Consider the following 26,668-nt stretch of genomic DNA (forward strand, 5'->3'; position numbering starts at 1 on the left):
CTCATTGCGCAACAGGGTAATGTTTGGCTGCATAATCCTGAATCGACACTATAGTCTGTTTGTACAATGCCTGTCATATGTGGAAGAGACAATTAAATTATTATTACATAGCAATGGCTTTGCAATTTCAGATTTTCTGACCATATGGTTTTGGAAGCCAGCCATAAATTGAAAGCTATGTAAGATTGTGGAATACTGTAATAATGCTTCCTGCATTATTCCAGGGCTGAAATATCCCTCACTGAATTCACCTAATTTAGAATGAGTAAGAATATAAATTGTTATTAGATGTTTATGTGCTAAATGTTTTGTAAGGAGCGACTGATTTGACAAATACAAATATGAAATTATTATGGTAAAATACATCCATAACCTAATTTAGAAACACACTTTGCCTTTCTCTATTCCACGGGATAAATTATTGGTGTTGTTCTCAAGTGGAAGTGGTCAGTTTGGGGAGGCTGGCAGATAGCAGAAGGAGGAGGAGGAGCAGGAGGAGGAGGAGGAGCAGGAGGAGGAAGAGGAAGCGGAGGAGGAGCAGGAGGAGGAGGCAAAGGAGGCGGAGGGTTTTGGAAAGGATGAGTGACGACACAACAAAATTAAAGTTGTTGGTTGGCAGTCAGACCCGTGCCGTAGTGCTCTCCCCCCGGGTCGTATGAGGAGTTGTTCCGCGGTAGTAGCGCAGTAGTAACCGGGCGGGGAAGCGGAGGACATGGCGGTGAACGCTCCGGAGATCCGAGGACTCCAGACCGATGAGGTGAGTTCAAAACGCAGTCTTCAGATCTTCCAGTAATAGAGACAGGCAGACAGATAGATGGACAGACAGACAGACAGGCATACAGGCAGACAGGGAGACAGACAAACAGCTGAACGAGGAGGGATCCCGCCGTCCGGAACAGCCAACCATGTTAGCAGCCACCGCCGCGTCGCCCGGACGCCATTATCGACCCTAAAACTTCCCGCTAGCTGAAGACTAACTGAACCATTTCCGTTAATTAGCCTCAAAACAACCAGAACGACCAAGACCACCAGAACCACCTCGGTACCGGCGGGGAGGACGGAGAGTAACGCCAGGCTGTCCCTGAGCTAACACCTGAGCTAACTCCTTTATCTCAGGCTGTTAGTCCAACCCTGACAACGAGACAGACATGTTGGACCCTAGCAACAAGACTTGTTGAACTGGACCGCCTTGGGACGCCCTCAGCTGACCTGAGGTTAGCTGTCAGGTGTCAGTGCAGCCCGAACGTAGTGCTCCCTCCGTTCACCCCCTTCGGCGTTCACTCCCTTCAGCTGATAACTCATTGTAGTGGTCACTCCCTTCAGATGAAGCCCTAAAGTAGTGCTCACTCCTTTCACTCCCTTCAGCTCACTCCCAATAAACTAAGTGCTGGGTCCCGTCAGAGGAAGCCCTAACGTATTGCTCACTCCCTTCACTCTTTTCATGTGAAGCCCTAACCTAGTGTTCACTCTGTTCACTCCCTACAACTCAAGTGAGTGTTCACTCCCTTCAACTGAACAACGTGTTGTCAGTGTGGGCCCCAACCTTTTCTCTTATTGAGGCACTCCAGATCCTTACCAGGAATTCAAGGCACGACAACTCAAAGTTGTAGGGATGGGTTAAGAACAGGGATAGTTATTGGCTATTTCACAATATATGGCGGTCAAAAATGCTCATAAAAATCCAGCAACAGCAAAACTTGTTGAGTTTTCATGTTGAGAAAGAACATGTATTTGGGTATTTAGAATAATAAGTAATGAATGAAGTGATGGCCAATTTTTCAATGCTAATGTGAACAGGAACCATGGCTGAGTCCAGTATTATCCTAGTCCTACAGGCTGGCTGGCAGGCTCTAGTCTGAGGAATGTCACGGCCATTCCTCGAAGCCAGACGATAAATAATCAAAAACTATGGGAAATATGGTATTAAATACTGCCAAGCATGGCAGTTATTTATCACTGTTTGTTTGCAGTGTACTTTGTGTATTTGTATCGTTGGTCCATCATATCATGACACAGATCTGTTCCTTTAATGACCTCCAGGAGGACTCTAGGGTCCTCAGGGTGAAGGTGATCGCTGGGATCGGGCTGGCCAAGAAAGACATTCTTGGAGCCAGGTGAGTTCTAGAGGATGTGTGAGGCTCTGTTCTGTCCATGTGACACCACAGAGCCTTACATTAATGTCACTTTCAACATATATATTGATCTTTTATCATCCTTTGCATTGCAACCGCGTAATCACATTCAGCCTCATGGGTAGGTAGTGTTTTGTTGATGTGTGAATATCTTCCTTGCCTTCTGCACAGTGATCCCTATACAAAAATATCTCTCTATGACCCTATCAACGGTGAGCTCACAAGTCTCCAAACTAAAACTATAAAGAAGGTGGGTGACGCGTCCATTCAGAATCGATGGTCATACTCTTACTGGTGGGCACGTTATAATCCACCCCTTCCTCTCTGCGTCCTGCAAGACGCTGCATCCGAAGTGGAATGAAGAGTTCTACTTCCGGGTAAGTTCCAGCATGCATTCAGCAGGGCAATAAAAAACACGTTTATTTTATTACACCCAGTAGCTTTGGCAGGATAGTGGTGGGCAGAGCTCGAATACCAGATCATCTCAGTCCAACACCCCGGCACAATAGTTACGCCACTGTCATAAACCAGCGCTCAGACATCCTGTCCTCCATTTGTCAAATAAAGACTGAGAAGGGTTGGGGTTAGGGGGATGGATTCAGCTACTCAGACCATCACAGCTGATGAAGCTGCACCATACTGGTCTGACTGGTGTGTAAAGCTTCAAGCTGTGGTCCTGATCTTCAGGATGGCCTACATTTCTCGATTGGTTAGCAAAATGTGAACATCTGAAAAATGATGGCCACTGGAAGGGCATTGCGTAGTGGATGGCGAATATATCCTTGTTTCACTTCTCAGAAATGATTGTGTGCCAAGGCCCATCGCGCAGCTTCCTGTTCTCCCTGATAAGAACCACTAATGGGGCACTTCCAAAACAACCATTAGCCCTTTCTTTTCATCCACTTCAGTTTGGAGGGCAAAGCCTCAATCACATCATTTATTTTACCGTCTGTAGGTTTTCTCAGGAACTGTTGGTTTTCCAGTCGTTAAAACAAATCGGAATAAAAAAAATGGAAAATCCCTTTGAGTGGACCAATCATTCCCTGGTTTATTTGTTGTTTTGCAGGTTCATCCAAGGAAGCACAGACTGCTGCTGGAAGTGTTTGATGAAAACCGTCTGGTAAGCTTTTACCTGTAATGTTATATGATACATTTCCTGTTATTGTATGTACCAACAGAAGAGGCATTGAGGTAGTACTTTTTGGAGTTTGTTGTTACAAAATGAATACTTTTGTGTTCATAACTTTACTGTTGCGGTCCTTGATGGTGGATGCTATACTAAGGGCTATCCTTTAAAATAGGGTGAGATGGGGAATGAGTTATTCAACTCCATAGACCACAGGCGATGTCTGTTTACTTATGGAGTGTATTAATATCTCGGTCCTGAATTACAAACAAACAAAGTATGGGACCTGACCTTGCTTGAAAGCAAAGCGTCCCGTGGCAATGGATACCAAAGAATCAAGAGTTTACACAGCCTCCGAATAAAGGATTAGAAATGAATTGGGGGGGGTTATTCTTCATAAAGGGCAGATGAAATATGGAATATTGTAGGGTTTATCCTCATATATATGTACCTACACTAGTATAAAGTCTTTCACTGATACCAATTTTCCAAACAAAGCATTTTTAGTTGTATAGTTATTGTCAGAAACTGCTGTTCTAGAATTATTGGATGAGTTGGGAATGCTGCAGGTTTTCCACCGCTAAAGGGTTTGTTTGCTGGAGTTCACATTTTGGCCACATTAAAAGCAATGGTGACCTTTCCGGGGTATAATAGCTCCTATGAAAGTCAAGGCTTAAATAGTTGCATGGAGGTTGTCTCAGATTTCAGCAAATACAGGTATCTGTGTACCGTACTTGTGTGTTTGAGCGTGCCGTGTGTTGTGTGACCCTAACAGAGAGAATCACCCTTATTATGGCCTCACGTATTTGATGTCGCTGGAAACAATTAACACCTTGTTTCAGGGACGTTTAGATATGGGCCAAGCTAAACCAAATGTTTATAGTCAACTGTTGACCTTGCTCCGTTCCAACAGTGAGTGTTCAGATATCAGAGGCGTTCATTCAATTCAATCAGGGCATTTATTCAAACGGATTAAATATATAACACATTTAATTATAGGAATACAATTAACCTTATTGTATTCCTCTCTATGGTGCAACCTTAACAGTGAAGTATGGATTGCTTTAAATGTCCATTGCTTTTGATGACGGATTAATGTGGCCTTCATCGCTTAAGTTACTATCGCCAAATCGATGAGAGAAGAGTATATTTTATAGCATTCTTCATTTAGAATTCTTTGAATAACCTACTGCTGAAAAAGAAAATAAATAGGGGTCAGTCAGTCATTTACAGTGTTCAGTTTCCTGTTTCATTGGGTCAATATTCGCTTTGAGTTTGAGGCCAAAGCTGAATACTATTGACGCAAAAAAATAGGAAATGGTTAAGAGAGTCCCTTATCCAGCTAAATGTATTTCTTTATATTGTAAACACTTATGGTAAAGGAAGCAAAATATATGTATTGCATCTATTGTATTGTAAAATGTAATCTATATATCAGGTATTGATGTCCGATACAAGGCAAAATAAGATTGTGCTTCAACGAATAGAAGGTAAAATAAGACCATGCAGTCTTCAACCAATACAAGGTGAAATAAGACCACCCTCAACCCATAGAAGGTAAAATAAGACCAGGGTTTAACGAATACAAGGTAACATAAGACCATGAAGCTTCAACCAATAGAAGGTAAAATAAGACCACCCTCAACCTAACAAAAATAGGGGGTGGGAGAGTTCACCAGCGAGGGTTTGTGAGTCATCTACTACTTATCTCACATGAATATGACCTGGTTGAAGGCCAACAGCAACGTCCTGAAATAGCCCGGCCCACACAAAACAACACACTACACCTAAAAGAGGTGGCTGGCTAACGAGCGCGACGCGGAGGCTGAAACCAGAACTGAGTGTTACATCAGGTGTCACATCACAGGTGACAGGGCTTATCACGTTATCTCCCAGAGCGGCCTCCTCTCCGGTCTCCGTGCCGTCCAGAGGCACACATGACCTTTGTACTGTAGGCAATGCTTTTGTCCCGCTCCGGGAAACCCAAGGTAGCTCTGTCCTGAGGTATGTATGCTTGGGGAAAGGTTTGATATCAGTGGTGCCCCTGCATACTCTTTATTTGACCCTGTGAAACTGTATTATGAATTTGATTACCGGTAACATAATATATTTTTTATGATTCTTATTCTCCCTATTATTGTCTTTAGTGTTATGAGGGTTTCTTAACGCTCAGTTTGATATAGAATGATGTTTAAAGTCGTTCCCATGATTTCCTGTAACTTAATACCAGTGGGTAAAAATATTTGTGGAGGCACGAAGGAGAGGAAACATTAGAAGCATAGCTGCAGTGGTAGGAAGTTGGGTTTTGAGTGAGTGGTCTGCAACAGACAGTTCAGCAGAGCGGCAGGCTGAGATGCAGAGTAGAGGACTGCCGGCTTGTTTGTGAGTGCGGCTGTTGAGAACGGCAGAGAGAGAGAGATTATACCGGACTGGCAAGAATCCAGCGGAACAGTTGCAACAAGGCTCAGGCTGGCCTTTATCGAGTCTGGAGCCGGGGCAGAGCGGCAAGAAAGCCAGTGGAACCGCTGTTGTACAGCAGAAGGATCTCTGGAACTACCTCAGGAAAAAGCCTCCATGTAGGTTATTTTCTTCCCTAAACTCAACCTGATCTGACAGAGAGACCCTCAGCCTGAACAGGATTGTATCTGGTCGGATTGTACTCCTGGGAATGACCGTACTCCCAGAGCAGAAGTCAGATGACGTTCTTTGCTGCTCTTTTGTTTTTCACTAGCATGTTTACCATGCCACGCTTGCCACTATCGCAGGCATTCGAGAGTTAAACTGATGGCAGCCCGGCTCCGCATGCAATTTGGGTCCCGGAGAAGCCACACAGACCCTCTGTCAGAGACCCTGCTGGGCGGCCATGGGGCGGAGAGGGAGGCTGGCGTGGCGGCGTGCAGCCGGGTGGAGAACCTAGCACACAGCTCGGTCCGCATGAAGGTTACCCCCGTGTTGTCGGATTACAGGAACCCCCAGCGCTACTCCTCCGTCTTCATCCCCAAGTGCAAAAGCAGAGGATGTAACAAGAAGAGCACCCTGCAGATCTCGCTGCACCCGTCTGGGCGGCCCGCCGGTGAACCCGAGAGCAACGGAGAGGACGTGGAGCCGGCCGGCGGGGAGGTGGGAGCAGGCAGCGGCTCTGACGGAGGCTCGTGTAGCAGTAGCATGGCCAGCGACGCCGGCTACTGCAGCAGCACCAACATCTTTGAACCCGAGGCCTCGGAGCACCTCAGGGCCGGCCGGGAGAAAGGCGTCCTCTGCCGGAAGCACAAGGTGCCGCTGCGGCGCTGCTCCTCGCTGGTCCTCTTCTCCAGGAGCCCCTGCAGCACGCCACCCGCCTCACCCGTGACGCTCCAGGCCGCCCCCGCCCTCCTCGCCACACCGGGCTCCCTCGCTCCCCAGTGCGGGCTGAGAAATGCGAGCGAGACCTTGCAGGAGAACCAAGAGGCGGGCTCCAAGATGTCCAGCTGCACCTCGCTCCGGCTCTCCAAGGCCGGCTGTTCGAGCTCCGAGTTCAGGGACGCCAAGCGCACGGTGCAGCTGAACCTTCCCTCAGCGGACGAACCGCAGTGTGGACGGGAGGATGTGAGCGAAGCGCTGAATCACCCGTCTATATTAGACCTGCCAAACCGTCACTCCAGCAGTGTGCTGCTGCACTTCGCCCACCAGAGACCAGCGATGCCTGGGAAGGGAGCCATGAGCAGGCCGAGGGTCAACGTGGAATACCCCCCTGGGCTGTACCCCGCCGCTCAGCCCGGCTGTGAACCCAGCCAGCGCAAACTCTACCGAAGTACCTCGACCTGCTTGCCCCCTTCGGCTAAGTTGTCAGAGAGGAATCCCAAAGTGGCTGCCAGGGAGAGGGAGCAGGAGCCAGCAGAGGGGAACCAGTGGCAGCGCACCATTCAGAGGAGCTTTTCCCTGGAAGTACCCTACACGGGAAAGCCGACAGCACAACATGTGCATATTCATTTATCTCCGTGCCCTGGGGCTAGGGTAACCACTGCTGTAACTGAGCTGAAGCCTGCTCACAAAATGGATCATATTGTTACCAGCCGGGATCACAACATGAAGGTGAGCGGTGTGTTTCTGCCCGGGATCACGACTCGAGAGCAGACGACCACAGGAAGACAGACACATGTTAATAGCTGTGTTCAGGTGGGCGTATATTGTTCCAAATGGGTTCCCATAAAAAGGAACGCAATCAAATATATAACAAATATTAGTCTATCCATTTAAGGTTAAGGAATAGGCTTTTTACACTATCGAATTATAATAATATAAATGTAAATGCTATGAATTCTGTTATGGTTTAAAACAGGGTTTATCCAGATATAAAAATAAGGTCAGATTGACACAGATGAGCTTGCGAGGGTTAGAAGTTTACTGGCTTCTCATCAATAAACTAATTTGAATGAACATGTAATGTTTAGCGGTTAATGTTGTCGTCCACATACTACCATAACCAGCTCTGCTTACTATTGCCTTTGCCAGTAAGTGCTGCCTTACAGTCAAACGATCAGATAGGTTGATGAAGACCTGTCATTAACTACCTCTGTGGACATTGGACCAACATTCAAGTACTCAGTAGCAATAGTTATTCCTTCGCCCACTGGTTACCAATAAAGAAGGACAATCATTAATACAACAATATCAAGTCAATATTGTTGGAATATGAGTTGATTATGTCTGCACACCGGCTTATATTCCAAGAAGTAATGTATTTGTATTATTCTGTTAACCCTCAGAGTAATCGCCCTAAGTATTTCCCGGGGCTATTTATAGACGTGGGGACAGCAGTGCTCCTCCTGATATAAATAACCTCTGAAATATTCCCCCCGACTCCACCGAGTCTAGTACCACAGCAGGTCCCAGCGCCTCACATTTAACAGCAGGGCCCAGCGCCTCACATTTAACAGAAGGGCCCAGCGCCTCACATTTAACAGTGTCATACTAGAGCAGTAGGACAGGCATGCAGGGCCACCATCTGTGGAGCAGAGAGGAGGGCGGAGGGGAGGGAGGAGGGGAGAGAGCAGAGGGGGAGAGAGCGGAGGGGGGAGGGCAGGGTGGAAGAGGGGGGAGCAGGGGGGAGAGGTGAAGGGATCAGGGAAGAGAGCAGGGGAGAGGGGGGAGGAAGGGGAGAGAACAGAGGGGAGCAAGGGGGGAGAAGGGGAGAAGGCAGGGGGAAGAGAGCAGGGGGGAGAGCAGGGGGAAGTATGGGAGAGAGCAGGGGAGAGCAGTGGGGCTGATCCTTCCCAGTAGGACAGCATGGTGCGTTACGTCGGGCCCCATGCAAGGCGGTGTTTGTGAAGAGTCAGATGACCGCCTCCGTGCCATATCTCCCCCCTCCTGTACTTAGCAAGAAAGACAGTATGCTCCCTGACAACAAATCAGCCCCGTTCAGGTCTTCAGGAAGTCACAGTAACAGCGTGTACGCTGTTACTGTGACAGGCTTCATCCAGGCGTTATTATTCATGACCATGCTGTTCTCCTGAGCACCTCCACGACTGATCCTAGAACAGACAACAGGAGGGCCAATGGAGAGACAAACACGCCAATACCTCGTCAGAATCACTGATATCACAACCAAATATCTCCCCGCCTTAGGAAACGGTCCCATCATTGTTTCTCGTCGGTCAGGAACCACACACCTTGCATGGACAGTATCAACCTATTTTTTTTACAAAAATAAGGTTGCCTGACTTTTTCACCATCATTTCCCTGGCAGTCATGGGAAATGTAAATCTTTGGTCTCTAAAGGTATTCAAACGTCACTTTTCCTGCTCTGTGTATTCCAACCGATGAGGTTGTGATTGGGACATGACTGTGTTTCATTTTATTTATTAATTTTTATCTCAGGCATTGTGTTTCAAAGGCGGATTGCTAAACCCTTATCACCCAGTGAAGTCTGTTCTTTGCACAGCCCCGAATCAGTAACCAAATCAGCGATTGTGTTTGTTTTTGATAGTTTTGAGCGTTATTGTTTGCACTTCCACTTCCTGTTTTATTTCCAGCCATAACACTGTACGATATTAAGTGTGGCCAATGAAAAAATGACATCCTAATATAGAATATTAAGCACCAATACCTACAATCTGTCACAGTCTCCGCTCTCTGCGTGCTCCGAGTCGGAGGAAGGAGACACCGATCATAGCCAGCCTGACGCGGGGTAACCGGAGACCAATGCTTGCTTAGTAGAAAAGGAAAACTGTGAAAATACAACAACTAATCCAGGAATCGGAGCAGGTTGTGCTCCTCCTTTCCCCGAAGTCGACTCTCCCGAAATGTTCCAAGAATCTCGGTTAGAGGCTCTCCCTGGCTGATGGCTTACAGGGCTCGTAGCCTTGGCACAGGACTTGGCTAACATTAACATCAACAGTAAATCACGGCCAAATCGGGAGCTGATAGCAGCAGACATCAGGGTAGCAGGACTAGGAACCCACCACAGTGGGGGTCATTAGCCTCATCAACGGGAAACTCATACTGACCCCTATGGACAGGATTCAGTGCGGGGTGGCTAAAGGTGGCTCGCACCAAAATAACACTGCCGGACCGACGTACGGGCATGACTCACAGTTGAGCAGTTGATTAAACCTGTCCCGCCCAGTCATGTGCTGGTGAGTGTGTTTGTGTAATTATAAGTGTTTGTCATGCTCTGACCCACCCTCTCTGCAGACGCGCGATGACTTCCTGGGCCAGGTGGATATCCCTCTACAGCAGATACCGGTGAGCCCCGCCCCTCTGTGATTATGTTCTTAGGACATTAGCTTCACCTCGAAACACGTCAACATCTCTTGGATTGTCCCACTTCACCACCGTGCTTTTAAAGACGGTCAATCATGTCAACATCTTCCTTCCTTTTTATATTTAAACAAGTCATGCTTAATGTTTGTAATATTTGTGTAAAATAGTTTAAACATTATTTCCATTATGTGTTAGTGCATACCGGCACGTAGCCATGGAAACCAAAGAGTTTATTCTCTCCTTTTCCAGGTTGAGAATCCCAATGAGGAGCGGCCGTACACCTCCAAGGACTTTCTGCTTCATCCGAGAAGGTTTCACTCCTCTACTCACACTCTGTTCATAACATTCATCCTTAGTACTTTCTGTTACTATTGCAATAGGGCATGTCCTGGCTTGGGTTGGAGCTGTCATAATGATGCCAACTTTAAAATGATGACTTCTTTCTCCGTAACATTTCTGCAGCCACAAGTCCAGGGTCAAAGGTCACCTGCGGTTGAAAATGACCTACTTACCCCGGACGCCTGGCTCAGAGGAGGAGCATGCAGACCAACCTGAGAACATGGACGTAAGACTGCATCACCGACCTACCTGATCACCCTCCAACTAGCTAGCTAGCTAACTAACTAGCCAGCTAAATAGCTAACGAACTAGATGCTCGCTCGCCAGCCTTCCTAACCCTGTCCTTAGCCTTTACCTCCGCTCCCAGTGGAGATGTACTGTGTTGTACTGGTTGTCAAAAGGCCAGGCCAGTGTAGAAGCTAAGGTGTTCTGCTCCTCTTTTTTTTGTTTACCTCAACCCTACCGTATCCTTAACGACCTGGATTTCAGTTATTCTGTGAACGGAAGTGATCTATGGTTGTTTTAATACGTACCGGTTTGCTCTGGGCTAAACCTTCGTGCAGAAGCACATCTCTGGTCCCTGAACTCCCAGTAACGCAGACAGACTGGTTAGACCAGAATGCTGTGGAATTAAGTGCGAATCAAGACTGGTGTGGGCTCGTCGTTAAAACCACTTCATAGGAGTTATTATGGGATAGAATCAGGGCATGTGATTCATTGTCTTATTTCCAACACCAACAAGAGTGTCCTCAGATCAAAGAACTTACGAGTAAAAAACTCAAGACACACTTGTTCATAGTTCACCTAGACTGCATAGCCTGCTTACCCCCCCACCCCCTCCCACCCCTTATTGTATGTAGTACGTCCTGGAACTTAAAAATAGTACTTAGCATTGTGTCGCGTCTTATCCTAGCTATCTTTGTTGTATACGAGGAATGGGTTTACCTGGTGATTGCTAGTGCTTGGAACTTGGTTTTAATTGAACATCCTTACTGTACAGACAAAGATATATTGTTGTTTCTCTTTCTTCTGACAAATGGACTTATTGTTAATCGCCTTGGATAAAAGCGTCTGCTAAATGAGTCGTGTCTCACCGGTCTCTCTCTGGTCTCTCTGGTCACCCCCTGGTCTCTCTCTGGTCTCTCCCTGGTCTCCCTTTGCTCTCCCTCTGGTCTCTCCCTGGTCTCTCTCTGGTCTCTCCGGTCTCTCTGGTCACTCCCTGGTCTGCCTTTGCTCTCCCTCTGGTCTCTCTCTGGTCTCTCCCTGGTCTCCCTTTGCTCTCCCTCTGGTCTCTCTCTGGTCTCTCCGGTCTCTCTGGTCACTCCCTGGTCTCCCTTTGCTCTCCCTCTGGTCTCTCCCTGGTCTCTCCCTGGTCTACCTTCGCTCTCCCTCTGGTCTCTCCCTGGTCTCTCTCTGGTCTCTCCGGTCTCTCTGGTCACTCCCTGGTCTCCCTTTGCTCTCCCTCTGGTCTCTCCCTGGTCTCCCTTTGCTCTCTCTCTGGTCGCTCCCTGGTCTCTCTCTGGTCTCCGGTCTCCCTGGTCTCCCTTTGCTCTCTCGCTGGTCTCTCCGTGGTCTCTTTGGTCTCTCTTCTGGTCTCTCCCTGGTCTCTCTCCGGTCTCTCCGTGGTCTCTCTCTGGTCTCTCTCCTGGTCTCTTCCCTGGTCTGTCTCTGGTCTCTCTCCGGTCTCTCCCTGGTCTCTCTCTGGTCTCCCCCCACTGCACTGCAGCCTGGCTGGGAGTTCCTGGAGGGCCAGGACATGTCGGGGGCCGGCCATCAGCACCTGGTACCCGCCATGCCCCCCGGCTGGGAGGAGCGGCAGGACAACCTGGGGAGGACCTACTACGTCAACCACGAGAGCCGGACCACCCAGTGGCACCGGCCCACCGCAGGGTAAGACCCCCCCCCTCCTCCTCCCTTAACTCTCACCCTGCTGGACCTGCACCTCATCTGGGAACTCATGGGTCATGTGTGTGTGTGTGTGTGTGTGTGTGTATGTGTGTGTGTGTGTGCGTGTGCGTGTGCCTGTGTGTGTGCGTGTGCGTGTATGTGTGCCTATGTATGTGTGTGTGTGTTGTGTGCACAGGGACAGCGAGGGGGACACCCAGCGAAGACAGGACATCAACATGGAGGCCCAGCACGCCTTCACGGCGCGGAGACAGATCTCCGACCACGAGGAGAACGACCGGCGGGACTCTCCTGACGTAAGTCCCTCTGCTCTAAATGTTATCCTTTAAAAAAGGACGTTTGACACCTTTTAATGCTGACGGATCACATTTTGATTAAAATCTCCAAAGCAGCAAAATAAAAATAACATACAAAATATACATTTATAACAGTACTAACGTTATGTCAGAGTCACAGTATGAGAGGGAGCTGTTCCTGGTTCTCATGCCAACGTTCCTCTGGCCCCCCCAGAGCTGGGAGAACACGCTGCTCGAGGAGTCCTCGCCGTCCTCGCTGTCCCAAAGCACGGGCCACTACTCCCGCCCCGGCGCCGACCTGCGGCCCGCCTGCGAGGAGCTGACCCAGCTGCAGATCACCGGTGTGCCCGCGGTCGAGCGCCGCACCTCCCAGACGGTACGGGTCGCGCGGCGGGCTGTCTGAGTCGGTTGATACAAGCGCCGCCACTGGAGGCCCTCATGCTAACGTGTGTTCCCCCCCCCCCCCCACAGGATCACGCCACCGCGCACTCCAGCCATTCCAGCCGCAGAGCCAGCGCCCCGGCACTGTCCAGCGACGAGTCCCCGGCCAACCCCGCGGTGAGTGTGAGGTGTATCTACAGGGGGTCTCCAGGAGTCTGACCATCCTGAGTGTGAGGTGCAGGCTCTGACCTGCTCTACAGTGGTACCGAGTGGGGATTAAGCTACAGGGGGTCTCCAGTAGTCTGTATTCTCCAGTAGTCGGACCTGGGCTTCAGTGTGAGTTGTAGTCTACAGGGGGTCTCCAGACTGACCTGGTCTTCCCTCCCAGCAGCTGCCTGGGTTCCCTGAGCTGCCATCAGGTTGGGAGGAGAAGCTGGACAGCCGAGGCCGACGCTACTACGTCAACCACAAGAGCCGCGTCACCACCTGGACACGCCCGCTGGTGCAGGTAGGGAGCAGCCTCCGGCTGTGGGGGTACGGGCCTCAGAACGTTCCTTGGACCTCCTTGAGGATGGAAGGCTTTTGGTTATGACTAGCGATGCTCTTTGGTTCATATCAGGGGCGGGGTTGTTGTAGTTGGTTTTCGTTCCTCAAAGATTTCTGCTTGGTTCTCTTTGGCGACCCCTTTGGTGATAAGTAGGTGTTACAACACCAAGTCTGTTGATAGTGCTGCCAGGAGAAGGGCTTTCATCAGTGGGCCCGAAGCTCAAGCACCTCTTTGTCTCCATGTTCGGCTGTAGATGGCGACTAACTAGACTTAATTGGTTTAAATGTAAATCTTTGAGATTATAACTTTAAGCTACTCAATAATTTGATCCAAAACCGCTTTTTTAACCTGTCTTCGGACCAGCCCGAGAGACTCATTCCTATTGTTTGGTCAAAAATCGTATCATTTTGCCAGGTGACATCGGAGGCAGCAGCGCAGAATGCCTTGCCCCTGAGCCCCTCGGCAGGGCAGCCCGGGGCCCCAGAGGGCTCGCCCCTCAACTCCCCCGGGCCGGAGAGAGCCTATGAATGTGGCTTCATGCCCGCTGGCTGGGAGGTCCGCAGCGCCCCCAGCGGAAGACCCTTCTTCATCAACCACAACACAAAGACCACCACCTGGGTGAGTTACACGGCATTAAACTACAGCCTGGCTGAGAGAGTAGAACATAGCATTAAACTACCACGTGGGTAAGAGAGTATATCATTAAACTACCACCTGGGTAAGAGAGTATATCATTAAACTACCACCTGGGTAAGAGAGTATAACATAGCATTAAACTACCACCTGGCTATAAATAGTATACAGAGTATAATATTATGAAGAAACTATCCTCATTAAACTAGCACCAGGTTCAGAGACTATATCATTATGATGTGCTGGTGTTCCAGGAGGACCCCAGGCTGAAGATTCCAGTGCAGATGAGGAGGAGAGTTTCATTGGACCCAACAGACCTCGGCCCCTTGCCGGTAAGTCTCCGATGGATCGTGTTTCCAGTAGGGATGGGCAACTATCTTCGAATAGTCGAATAGTCTGAGTCACGTAGAAAATCGAATAATGAATGCGACTATCGTTATTTATGACACGGCTCTTCTCAATGCTGTTGAACTCTCCGTTCACTTGCATGGTCCTTCACAACTTCCGGTGGTGAATCATTTTTTGATAATTCTTCGTTGCTAAGCATATAATGAGCGTGAAAGTGGATTTATTTTTTTCTGTCGTATCACTCCGCAAGTAGTCCGGTAACTTCAACCCCAGCATCCTCGGTTGCTAAGCGACGTCAACGTCTTTGGCGGGCTATTTCTCTGCTGATCAACACTACGAATGCTGGTAACAAATATATTGTAAAAAGACACACCACGTGAAGTTATTTTTTTGGCCATAGTTTCCATATGCTAAAGACGTGTCTAGTTCACCGTCATGCAAGCTGTGTTCACTAAAATAAATAGCGATCTGTTTTCGGCGCATGTAGGCCTATCTGCCTAAGCCCAAGTTAAAATAATTTTGATGTTGAATGTTGATGGCGCAGTTGTTGAAATAAACAGATTGATTTCATACAAATCATAGAAGCCTCTCCCTGTGTCATTGTGTGTGCGTGTATACGAGGTGAGTGTGCGCGTGCATGCGTGGGGGCGTTCTTGATTGACCGATTTTAGAATATTATTCGAATAGCAGCGGATATCGAATAGTATTTTTGCCAGAAATGCACACCCCTAGTTCCCAGAGGGCAAATCACTTGGGAGGGCGTATTTAGGGAAGGGATTTCATTTGATTTATTTAATTGTATCAGAAAAGTCTTACACACGTTGAAAAATATCAAAAACACAATTGAGGATAGAAAACAATATGAGGGAATATGGATCTGCGGTCCCAAAAAGGGATAATATGATTTGATTGGTTTACAGTCTCAAAGGGATGTGGATATTGGTTGTATGTTATTACACAGTGCATTTGAAAACGTCTGTAGTCCAACACCATTGTTTGATACAATTCTGATTTGTAGCCTGGCTGGGAGGAGAGAGTCCACAGCGACGGGAGAATCTTCTACATTGATCACAGTAAGACATCAGCACAACATCTGATCAGATCAATAAGTGAATCAATGAACTGATCCCACTGGGATGAAAGCATCCCAGTCATTCCGGACGTTGTAAATAGAGACATTATGTTGTGTTCTCCAGACACAAGGACCACACAATGGGAGGATCCCCGATTACAGAGCTCTGCCATAACAGGACCCGTAAGTATTGATGACCTCAGCATCAATAAATAAGCAATTGTGATCAGGGGCCGGTGCTAAGGCGGTGACGGATGGCGGTAACAAGAGCCTGTTTCCTGTGTCCTGCAGGCAGTACCGTATTCCAGGGATTACAAGCAGAAGTATGACTACTTCCGCAAGAAGCTGAAGAAACCGGTAAAGTTCACTTCAGGATCCTCTCGTGTTCCTCCAGTACGACCTTCTAACGAGGGGCTGCGCCATGTTGGAAAAAAATCCTATTGGGATATATTGACTTTTTGCAATAAGTATTGCGTGATGACAAAAAAAATATGCAGGCCGATATATATGTAAAAACTATTACAATTAAAATTGGGGCATTTAGCAGACGCTTTTATCCAAAGCGACTCACATCGGTTGATACACACATTGACACACTGGCGGCAGAGTCAACCATGCAAGGCGACAGCCAGCTCGTCAGGAGCAGTTAGCACTCAGCTAGGAGGAGCTGGGGATCGAACTAGCAACCTTTCGGTTACAAGACAACTGCTCAACCTCCTGAGCTAAGCCGACCCAAAAATATCTATCCGATTATTTATTTTTTTATTGTATAATGATTGGGGTGATTTTGTAGTGTTATAGGGTTAGGTATACTCTCATTATACAGAACTCTATGGTGGCGCATTAAATGGGGAAATAAATTAGTTGTTGAGCTTTTGTTGTGGGAACAATTGCAAGGCATTCTCGACAAAGTTCCTGTTTTTGGTCAACGTCGTCTTTCCTGTAACCAGATAATCGCGATTTTGAATCGAATTTCGAATGTGGCACTGCTATCCGATAACGCTACATGGTGCAGCCTTAGTTCTCACGGTCGGCTCCATGGAGCTGATCGCCTCCCCCTGACCCCCTCCCCACTGACCCCCCCCTCACACCAGGCGGACATCCCAAACCGTTTCGAGATGAAGCTGCGGCGCAGCGCGGTGCTGGAGGACTCGTACCGGCGCATCCTGTCCGTGAAGCGCGCCGACTTCCTGAAGGCGCGGCTGTGGGTGGAGTTCGAGGGAGAGAAGGGGCTGGACTACGGGGGAGTGGCCAGGGAGTGGTTCTTCCTCATCTCCAAGGAGATGTTCAACCCTTATTATGGGCTGTTTGAGTATTCCGCCACGTGAGTCGACCCTGTCTCTTCCTGTCCTTTGTTGGTGTCTCCTGATCTGTTTCTCAGGCGCTTCAGCGTTTATATTGTTTCATATTTGTATTTGATTGCCAACTCATCCTTTGGATGATAACTCAATTCTGAATGTATCTGTAGCAGATGTGAGAAACCACATCATCTACCGCTACCATGACAACAAAGATCTTATTTCATACGCTAAACCCTGAGTCATTGTTTTATTACCCTGGATTAGCCTCTCAGCTCCCTGACACACGATACCGCTGAGTTCCTCGTTTAAACCCCCTCTGCCCCCAGGGATAACTACACCCTGCAGGTGAACCCCAACTCAGGCCTCTGCAACGAGGACCACCTCTCCTACTTCAAGTTCATCGGGCGCGTTGCCGGCATGGCGGTCTACCACGGCAAGCTGCTCGACGGTAAGTCGGCTGGCCTCCGCTCTAAGCATGCTAGCCTTATCAAAATACTGCTAGACTCAGCACACACATTAATCTTTCTATTTGTTTGAGTTTGGTTTAAGATAATCATTATTAAAAGTCTCCTCACAGTATTTCTCAGACAGGGTGTAACGTCTCACTGAGGTAAATAAGTTCCTCGTCTCCCGTCTGACAGCCAGAGGAACATCGCCCTTATTGAGTTAACGATAATCATCTGTAATCACATGTTGCAGAACAGCAGCTGTCAGCCAATCATCCCCTGTCTCTCCTCCCCCTCACTTCCATCTGAGGCTCAGGGGGCCACCTACAGTCCAGCTGACTAACACTGTGTCTCCTCTCCTCTGAAGCCTTCTTCATCCGGCCGTTCTACAAGATGATGCTGCAGAAGCCCATCACACTCCACGACATGGAGTCTGTGGTAAGCCACGCCGCCGACCACACAAGTAGGGCTGAACGATGAATCCAATTCAAAACGACATCGCCATGTAGTAGAATGCGATATGCAAATCGCAAAGGCTGCGATTAAAGTAAAATAAAATCAAATCTATTTTGTGTTTTTTTATAAAAAATGTTCACTGTTACTGTTACTGACTGGAAATCACTAAGATTCGTATGTTATGATATCAATTCATGCATCAATTTATCTCAACACAGGCCTGGCCCTTAAGGAAAGAGACGTTTATATGTTGACTGCTTCCAATGTTGTGTTGGTCATACTACAGAATGATTTATTGCTTGTTTAGTGGATAATACAGAACATAAAAAAAATAAAACAATATTCGCATACTAAGTCAAAATCGCATATTGGTTGAAATAATCGCAATTCGATTATTTCCCCAAATTGTTCAGCCTACTCACAAGGTTTTTGGACACGTCGAGGTCGTGCAGACCTCTGTGGTTCTGGGCCGACTGATAGAGTGTTCCCCCTGTGTCTCCAGGACAGCGAGTACTTCAACTCTCTGAAATGGATCCTGGAGAACGACCCCGCCGACCTGGACCTGAGGTTCACCATCGACGAGGAGCTGTTCGGACAGGTCGGAACGGGTTCTACTGCTGCCTGTTCTGACGCGTTAAAGGATCATGTTGAACAGCTAACTATAGCTGGCTCCATGTTAAACAACTAACTATAGCTAGCTCCATGTTGAACAGCTAACTATAGCTAGCTCCTTTTTGAACAGCTAACTATAGCTAGATTCATTTTAAACAGCTAACTAGAGCTAGCTCCATATTAAATAGCTAACTATAGCTAGCTCTATATTAAACAACTAACTATAGCTAGCTCGATACATCTAACTGTAGCTAGCTCCATGTTGAACAGCTAACTATAGCTAGCTCCATACGGGGTCATCCCTATGTTCCCCAGGTCCTATGTTCCCCGGGTGTAAAGGGTTAGGGTCAGGTTTAGGGTTAGGGTTAGGGTTAGGGTTAGGGTTAGGGTGAGGGTTAACCCTAAACCTAACCCTAACCATAACCAATCGGAGGAGAGACATTCTAACCAATCACAGGCGAAATGGTTAGAATGCGGGACTTGCCCCTACCATCCTACAAAAAAAAGATTTGCTCACGGGGTCCTTTGTTCCCCGGTCACATACAAAGCGGGGAACATAGGACCCGGGGAACATAGATACGCTCCCGCTCCATACAGCTAACTATAGCTAGCCCCATGGTGCACCTACAAATAAACAGGTGTCGCAGTTAATAATGTGATACTATAATTACTGTAATGAGGATCAAAATAAGAGTTGTTTGCCATTCATTTCAACATGTCAACGCTCGTGATGAGATAAGATGTCCAGACGTCCAGAAGAACCACGCCTTGTAGAGAGAAGGTGTGGTTCTCTCAGCGGTTTCCTGCTCATTAACAAGTCCTCTGGCTCTGCTCCCTGCAGACTCACCAGCACGAGCTGAAGCCCGGGGGGGGGGACGTGGTGGTAACCAACGACAACAAGAAGGAGTACATCCAGTAAGAAACCCTACTAACCCTTTACTAAGGAACACAGAAACACTTTACTAACCCTTTACTAAGGAACACAGAAACTCTTTACTAACCCTTTACTAAGGAACACAGAAACACTTAACTAAGACTTTACTAAGGAACACAGAAACACTTTACTAACCCTTTACTAAGGAACACAGAAACACTTTACTAAGCCTTTACTAAGGAACACAGAAACACTTTACTAAGGAACACAGAAACACTTTACTAAGGAAGACAGAAACACTTTACTAACCCTTTACTAAGGAACACAGAAACACTTTACTAAGGAACACAGGAACACTTTACTAAGGAACACAGGAACACTTTACTAAGGAACACAGAAACACTTTACTAAGGAACACAGAAACACTTTAATAACCCTTAATAAGGAACACAGGAGCACTTAACTGAGGAACACAGAAACACTTTACTAACCCTTAACACAGAAACACTTAACTAACCCTGGAGGATGTTGAGTAGGGAGGGCGGGGATTCAGGGTCTTCAGCAGCAGAGTTAGAGTTAAAGGACAAATCCGGTGTGTAAGGGATCTGGGATATGTTTAGTATGATAACGAGTGTGAATGTTCATTTGGTAGCAAAAAAGCGTGCATAGACGCATTCTTAAGTTGGCTGTTTTTAGCCTATTCTACCAAAATGACATTTTATACTCACAATACCTTCAGTAGTTCACCCGTCGACGCCATCTTGTCTTTAAGACTCGATAGGTAAATTGACGAACACACAGCTTGTGACATCCGTGAACAACACGCAAGCTCTTTGTTAGCCAATCTACTTATCGAGTCTTAAAAACAAGATGGCGTCGACAGGTGAACTACTGATCTGTACACTTACAAAGTTATCAATGCCTCGTTGTATATGTTAAGACCCTTATTGTACTACCAAAGAAGAGTCGGGCTACTTCTAGCCCTTTAAGTGGTTTAAAATAACGATTTAGTTTTTACCATAACACATGCTTCCATCGTTCCAAGTTTATAACGTTTTGGTAGAGTAGGCTAAAAACAGCCAACTTAAGAATGCGTCTATACGCGCTTTTTTGCTCCCAAACAAACATTCCAACTCGTTATCATCCTAAACATATCCCAGATCCATTTTTACACCGGATTTGTCCTTTAAGGAGGTTGAAGTTAAGTATCAGTAGCAGTAAGCAGCGTCTGAGGAGGGAACATCTCTCTATTGCTCCTCCTGACACTCCCTTCCTGTCCTCAGCCTGGTGATGCAGTGGCGCTTCGTGAACCGGATCCAGATGCAAATGACTGCCTTCAAAGACGTGAGTGCTGCTCCTCTTCCTCAGGGTCTGGTCTGAGAGCCGTCAGACTCATGAACTCCTCTTCCTCAGGGTGTGGTCTGAGAGCCGTCAGACTCTAGAACTCCTCTTCCTCTGTCTGGTCTGAGAACCGTCAGACTCATGACCTCCTCTTCCTCTGTCTGGTCTGAGAGCCGTCAGACTCATGAACTCCTCTTCCTCAGGATCTGCTCTGAGAGCCGTCAGACTCATGAACTCCTCTTCTTCTTCTCCTCTTCAGGGCTTCTACGAGCTGATCCCTCAGGACCTGGTGAAGATCTTCGATGAGAACGAGCTGGAGGTGGGTGTGGGGGTCCGGGGGTCAGGGGTCGGGGGTCGGGGTTAAGAGGGGGATGTGGGGTTAACTGTCCTCTGCTCCTCCAGCTGCTGATGTGCGGGCTCGGAGACGTGGACGTCAACGACTGGAGGGCGAACACCAAGTACAAGACGGGCTACTGCCCCACTCAGCCCCTCATCCAGTGGTTCTGGAAGGTAACGCCCCTCTCCCACGACACCACTACACACCACCACCACCCACCACCACCCCACGACAACACCACCCATCCCCAGCAACGCAGCACCAACTCCATGGGGCTCCCTGTTTGAACTGTGCGTGTGTTTGCGTGTCTGTCTGTCTGTCTGTCCCTGTTTGTTGTTTGTGTGTGTGTGCGTGTGTGTGTGCGTGTGTGTGTGTGTGCGTGTGCGTGTGTGTGCGTGCGTGTTTGCGTGTGTGTGTCTGTGTGTGTTTTCCTTGCTTGTAGACGGTGTTGTTGATGGATGCAGAGAAGCGGATCCGGCTGCTGCAGTTCGTGACAGGGACGTCCAGGGTGCCCATGAACGGCTTCGCTGAGCTCTACGGTGAGTCCCTGTGGAGGTTCACCTCCTCTGCTCCTCTGACACCTGCTCATTAGTCCTGCATTCACCTATTAGTTAGTTTCTCCTCTGGCTGATAAGCGTGCTGCTGTATTAACCCTTGACCCCTGACTCTAGGATCCAACGGGCCGCAGCTCTTCACCATCGAGCAGTGGGGAACCCGAGACAAACTCCCCCGAGCGCACACCTGGTGAGAGCCCTGACCGGGCAGCAGAGAACCGGCACTCCGTACACACAGAACACAGAACTTCACGCGCGCACGCACGCACGCTCACACACACACGCACGCACGCACGCACGCACGCACGCACGCACGCACGCACACACACACACACACACACACACACACACACACACACACACACACACACACACACACACACACACACGCATAGACACCTACACACACACACACACACACATCAGCACACGACCCTGACCGGTCTCTCCGTCCCACAGCTTCAACCGCCTTGACCTTCCTCCCTACGAGTCGTTTGAGGAGCTGAGAGAGAAGCTGCACATCGCCATCGAGAACGCCCAGGGCTTCGACGGCGTGGACTAGACCAGCGTGGACTAGACCGGCATGGACTAGACCGGCGCGGACCGGCGTGGACTAGGAGGAGGTTGAGGACTAGGAGGAGGTCCCGCGGTCTGCGGCGTCACGCTGAGATTTTGGTTTTAACGTCGGATAAACGTTGGATTGTCGGCGGATACGATGTTCCGAGCGCTGGAGCGGCGATAGAGACGCTGGGGGCGGAGCATATTGGCCTTAACGTCCAGGGTGGAGGAGGAGCACCGCCTCCCTCCAGGGGGGTGGAGCACCGCTGCCCCCCCCCCCCGCTCCCCTCGCGGGACGCTCAGCGACGGGACATCAACCACTACTCTTTCATAAGTTTACAATCGTTTTCTATTCTCTGTAAAGAAATGGATGCTTGGAAAACATAGCTCTTTTTTTTGCTGCGCGTTTTGCTGAAAGACGTTTAAAATAGATATATAAATAGATACGAGCATAGACTTTTATTTGTGTAAATATCAGACGTTTGGCGGAAGGTTTCAAACTAAATGTTATTTTTCTATCCAGGCTGAGTCTCTGAGCTATGAGCCTTCATTGAGCTGTGGTCGAGTTGTGAGCATTTGGTCTTCTTCGTTCTGGAAAAACAACCGTTAGATTGGAATACTTTCACTACACACGCTCTGGAACACTAAGAACCAGGTGGGTGTTGTATGATATCCCCGTCGTAAGTGGGATAACCACTTCTCTCAGATTGTATTCGCTGCACTAAAAAGCTTTTATGTCTCAACGCACGTTCTCTGCTCTATTTAGGTTTCTTTCATGTTAATTTACGTTTACAAAACATTCCAGTTGACTCTAATCAAAGACAAGTAATCACCCAAAATAACATCGAAGTGCGTTTTGCAGAAAATAGCTTCTTTCACTTTCATTCTCAGTTGTGTTTATTAAGACGGCAAATCCCAAACGCTCTTTATCTGCATGGTTCAAAGATGCCAAAAACTAAAAACAGGGTTTCCATTTTCACTTACTAAACATATCAATGACACGGTGAGGCATTGATGTCTGGAGTTCCACATCCATCTCTACGTACTTCTGTGTATGTATGTACAGCCCACAGTATTTGGTAAATCCATCCATCAAATCATAAGTAAACAAAAAGAATGTATAGAGTCCACAGTCTATAAGTAACGATATATTCACCACAAGGACCTCACAATGCAAACGGTTTACTCTGACATGCCGTTATATATAATATATATCATATTATAATATTCAGTTTGGACAAGTGATGTGATGACTGAGAGGTAACCCCTCTGCTAATCGGTCTTTGCTGCTGGAGTTCCTGGCGTAATCACCTTCATACGACATTCAGTTATGGGCAGGTGTGTTTGTTTAAGGTCTATTTGGTTGTTGTTGTTTACACCACTTACTCTGTTTACAGGTTGTTAATGAAGGACAATATTATGGGCTCTGTCTCGTCTGTGATAATGCGTTTTATACCCGTGCTTTTATGAAGTGAAGCACTCTTTATACATAGTTAAGTCTTATCTTCCGAACCTTTGCCAATGTAACCACATTAGCCAGCTTGTGAAAGTTAAACGAAAAAATTGCATATTTGTTGAAACGTTTACATGTTACAAACGTTTCTGCACATGAACAAACTTTATTTTCCCTGAATTTTAAAAGTGAATGAGGCCTTTATTTGTTTTATTGTGGTTGTACTGCTCAAACATGTTAAGTGTCTTTACCCTCATTACTGCTTAAGATCGGATTCGACAATTGAGGATTGATGGCAAAACGCTAATGGATCAACATGTTATTTGTGATTTAGCTACTTCTGCTTTTTCAATATAAGCCAATATGCATTCTTCAAATAAATAAAAGAATGGAACCTAGAAGTCTTGGCCAACGTCTGACATTTAATTGCGTTATTTATCTTATTGTGTCGTTATATGATATAATTTGGTGTGCTATTTGATTGAAGACATGAATTTACAAAAGTAGGTAATACCACACTCACCCACACGGGGTCGACGTGGAGCAACTTGTGTTCATACAAGAGCGCGTCAAATAACTACAGCAGCATTCCCGATGGCATTCCTATAGTTTCGTCAAGTAATTATTGATAAAAAAAAAATACTTGTGTCCACTTACTGGTTATTGTATATTTATGTTAAGCCCTAGAATAACTGTTGAGAAGACCATGAACAATCTTCAAAAGTAGCAGCTCAAATGTAAAGGCAGTTGAAACTTTACTGAAAGTCTATTAATTTTTTGTCCTAAACACATCGGCAATGCAAAAATCGAGACATGAAGCGATAACATTATCCGTTTGATTGTCTTTTACCATATTTCTCAGCCTACAAATGTGACTTTAGGCCGGTCCTTTTAAAGTGAGGGTCAAAAGTTGCACTCCCTAGACAAAACCTTTAGTTAATTTATTATGGTAACGTTGTATCAAACCAATAGGATGCATAATAAAAAAAGAGTTGTGAGGTTTGTAACTTAAAAGGCATTCGATTTTCAACAACACACTGCTTCGAAACTCAACGTTGAACCTCAGAGCTCCGTCTCAGTGTTCTAGCTCAGAGTTCTGTGTGTATATTGGAATAGTCTGTATATTGTAATGGTCTAAATCTGTTTCCAATGCTCTTTGTATATGAGCCTCTCTAGAAGAGCTGGGCCATGTTGTGCTCTGGGCTGCAGACCAACAGGGCGACTCTGCCGGCTCCATTTGCATGATGTGGCCTAACAACCTCCTCTGTCCCCTCCCCCGCCGGCTAAAGACTGACCCCGCAGGGTCAGGGGAAAGGTCAGGGGTTAGGCCGGCCTTTTGGACATTGCTGGGGTCAGCGGGGAGGGGGTGCGTGTGACCGGGAGCCCCGGCCCCAGCAGCAGGACCCCAGATCGACTTCTACATCATCGATCCTCAGGGCCTGACCTCCGTTCATCTGGATCAGCCCCCGAAAAACGGCCCAATTGACAGGAGAGAGAGAGAGAGAGAGAGAGAGAGAGAGAGAGAGAGAGAGAGAGAGAGAGAGAGAGAGAGACAGAGAGAGAGAGACAGAGACAGAGACAGAGACAGAGACAGAGAGAGCCCGTAAGGGAACTTGATCACTTCCTGCACGAATCAGTTCTGATCCCCCCCCCCACAATACCTGGACCCTCCCCTAGACCGTGGGAACGGGGTCTCCCAGCTGGGCGGCGGCCTTCAGATCAATGAGAACCTCCCTGTAAACAAGATGGACACCGGATCAATATCCGCATTGACTCAGCAGCTGTCCGCTCTGTCGAGGCTGGCTGCTGATGAAGGCCCGGTCTGAAGCACACTCTCATCTCCACGGAGGGGTCGTCCTGACCGGTCACTAGGACTGACCACAGCTCCTCAAACCACGACTACAAGGTATACAGCTAATTATCAGCTCTACCCACATGAGTAGTATAGGGGTAGTTTGAGGATCAGCGGTCAGTAAGTATGCTTGCCCACTGATCCTCAAACTACCCCTATACTACTCATATGTGTACAGCTGATTATCAGCCACTGACCGAATGGCTGCTGAGAACGTTAACATTTTTTAAATCCCCAGTTGGAGGGCTCTAACTGTCTCTGAGGTGTCCGGGTCATGTGATCACACCCGACCTCAGCCCCTCAGGGTGATGGTCGTCTTAAACACGGCGATCTAACTTCTCCTGTTTCTGTGTCTCAGCCTCCGTTAGAGGCTGTGCTGTTGGATGTGTATGATGAGGTGAGGGAGAGACACACCATCTCACAGACTTAAAAGATTTCTCAGGGGATAAAATACATTCAGCGTCAACATCGTGGCCAAAATAAACCTTCTTTATGGTTTATGGTTCTTTATAACCTTTTTTCTGTTGATAACGTCAAAGATGATACAGTTGAGCCTCTATGAGTACAGCACCACAATGAGTGTGTGAGTCTTCACAGGTATACTGGAATGATTAACTACACAAAATACGGTTTAACTTGAATGGAAAAACTGTCTTCCTAATTGTTTGGACTGAGGTCTCTCTCTCCTAGAGATGGGTCCTCAACAGAGTCTCAAAACACACTGTGCAGTCCATTCATTTTAATAAGATTGGATGTCTGGCAATAGTTTGGTGATCATAAGCTCTTATAACTGTAACTGATGGGCTGAGATGGGTCGAGTGGATAGCGAGTTCCGATAGCCGACGCCAGGGGGCGCTGGCCGCGCCTCGCTCCCCGGTCCGAGCGTCGGTCCTCTGCATGAGGCGAAGCGTTGCCGGCGGTCAGAAGCGCTCAGTCGAGTTCAGGATCCGCACGCAGGTCATCCTCAGCAGAGGGCTGTACACGTTTAGCATGCAAGGACAATACTCTTAAATGGCGCCTGTCAAAAGGAAACTATACGACCGCTTGCTCCTTTTCTCGGTTTACCTCCAAATCTCAGGTAAGGAAGATTTTAATACATTTGCAAAAGGAAAAGGTTTGAAGTTTCCATCATTAAGTACCCTAGCCAAAACTAAAGAGACACTTGGTACAGCTAGTGGAAATAACTCAACTTTAAGCCCACTATGGTTGATGCCCTGCCGCCACAGCGTGTCTCGGCGGACCGGACCCCCGCTGCGCTCCGACTGGAGTCCAGTCAGACACATCCATCGGGATTGGGTGCATCGCTTTGAGTTCAGTCGCTTAACGTACTAAATGTCTACCATATGGTTCTGTGTTGTGGTGTG

The 26,668-nt window shown here is 47.6% G+C and overlaps 2 protein-coding genes across 5 annotated transcripts in view; both read left to right on the plus strand.

The window, feature by feature from the left end:
* Window positions 1-548: 548 nt before the first annotated feature.
* Window positions 549-24,307, plus strand: nedd4a (NEDD4 E3 ubiquitin protein ligase a). 4 transcript variants are annotated; one of them, XM_056607706.1, is made up of 29 exons: window positions 549-757; window positions 2,041-2,114; window positions 2,304-2,382; window positions 2,471-2,509; window positions 3,199-3,252; window positions 9,931-9,981; window positions 10,249-10,310; window positions 10,462-10,564; window positions 12,065-12,228; window positions 12,422-12,539; window positions 12,754-12,915; window positions 13,011-13,097; window positions 13,309-13,428; window positions 13,882-14,085; window positions 14,355-14,432; window positions 15,467-15,521; window positions 15,645-15,703; window positions 15,812-15,877; window positions 16,615-16,844; window positions 17,148-17,269; window positions 17,635-17,705; window positions 18,226-18,321; window positions 19,177-19,250; window positions 20,493-20,553; window positions 20,810-20,869; window positions 20,953-21,060; window positions 21,330-21,426; window positions 21,559-21,631; window positions 21,901-24,292. In XM_056607706.1, exons 1-29 carry the CDS (start codon window positions 713-715, stop codon window positions 22,001-22,003), a joined length of 2,715 nt encoding a protein of 904 aa, XP_056463681.1. In that variant the 5' UTR covers window positions 549-712; the 3' UTR covers window positions 22,004-24,292. The 4 variants fall into 4 exon arrangements, with proteins under 4 accessions (XP_056463681.1, XP_056463682.1, XP_056463679.1 ...); XM_056607707.1 differs by having other exon boundaries at window positions 13,312-13,428; window positions 21,901-24,291; XM_056607704.1 differs by lacking the exons at window positions 549-757; window positions 2,041-2,114; window positions 2,304-2,382; window positions 2,471-2,509; window positions 3,199-3,252 and adding an exon at window positions 3,263-7,329 and having other exon boundaries at window positions 21,901-24,307.
* A 1,966-nt stretch (window positions 24,308-26,273) lies between these two features.
* LOC130403382 (protogenin A-like) overlaps window positions 26,274-26,668 on the plus strand; it is a 26,781-nt gene continuing 26,386 nt past the window's right edge. Inside the window, exon 1 of the mRNA XM_056607708.1 lies at window positions 26,274-26,382. Coding sequence (XP_056463683.1) covers window positions 26,316-26,382 — 67 coding nt within the window. The 5' untranslated portion in view covers window positions 26,274-26,315. The remainder of the gene's footprint in view (window positions 26,383-26,668) is intronic.

The sequence above is a fragment of the Gadus chalcogrammus genome, chromosome 14 (genome assembly GCF_026213295.1).
Source record: "Gadus chalcogrammus isolate NIFS_2021 chromosome 14, NIFS_Gcha_1.0, whole genome shotgun sequence".
In the NCBI taxonomy this organism is placed as follows: domain Eukaryota; kingdom Metazoa; phylum Chordata; class Actinopteri; order Gadiformes; family Gadidae; genus Gadus; species Gadus chalcogrammus.

What these genes read in the sequence shown, in the direction of transcription:
- nedd4a (XM_056607704.1), top strand. Translation starts at nt 6,043, where the DNA reads ATGGCAGCCCGGCTCCGCATGCAATTTGGGTCCCGGAGAAGCCACACA. An exon ending in CCACGGCAAGCTGCTCGACG is followed by an intron (nt 17,270 to 17,634) that starts GTAAGTCGGCTG and finishes TCTCCTCTGAAG; the next exon opens with CCTTCTTCATCCGGCCGTTC. An exon ending in AAATGACTGCCTTCAAAGAC is followed by an intron (nt 20,554 to 20,809) that starts GTGAGTGCTGCT and finishes TCTCCTCTTCAG; the next exon opens with GGCTTCTACGAGCTGATCCC.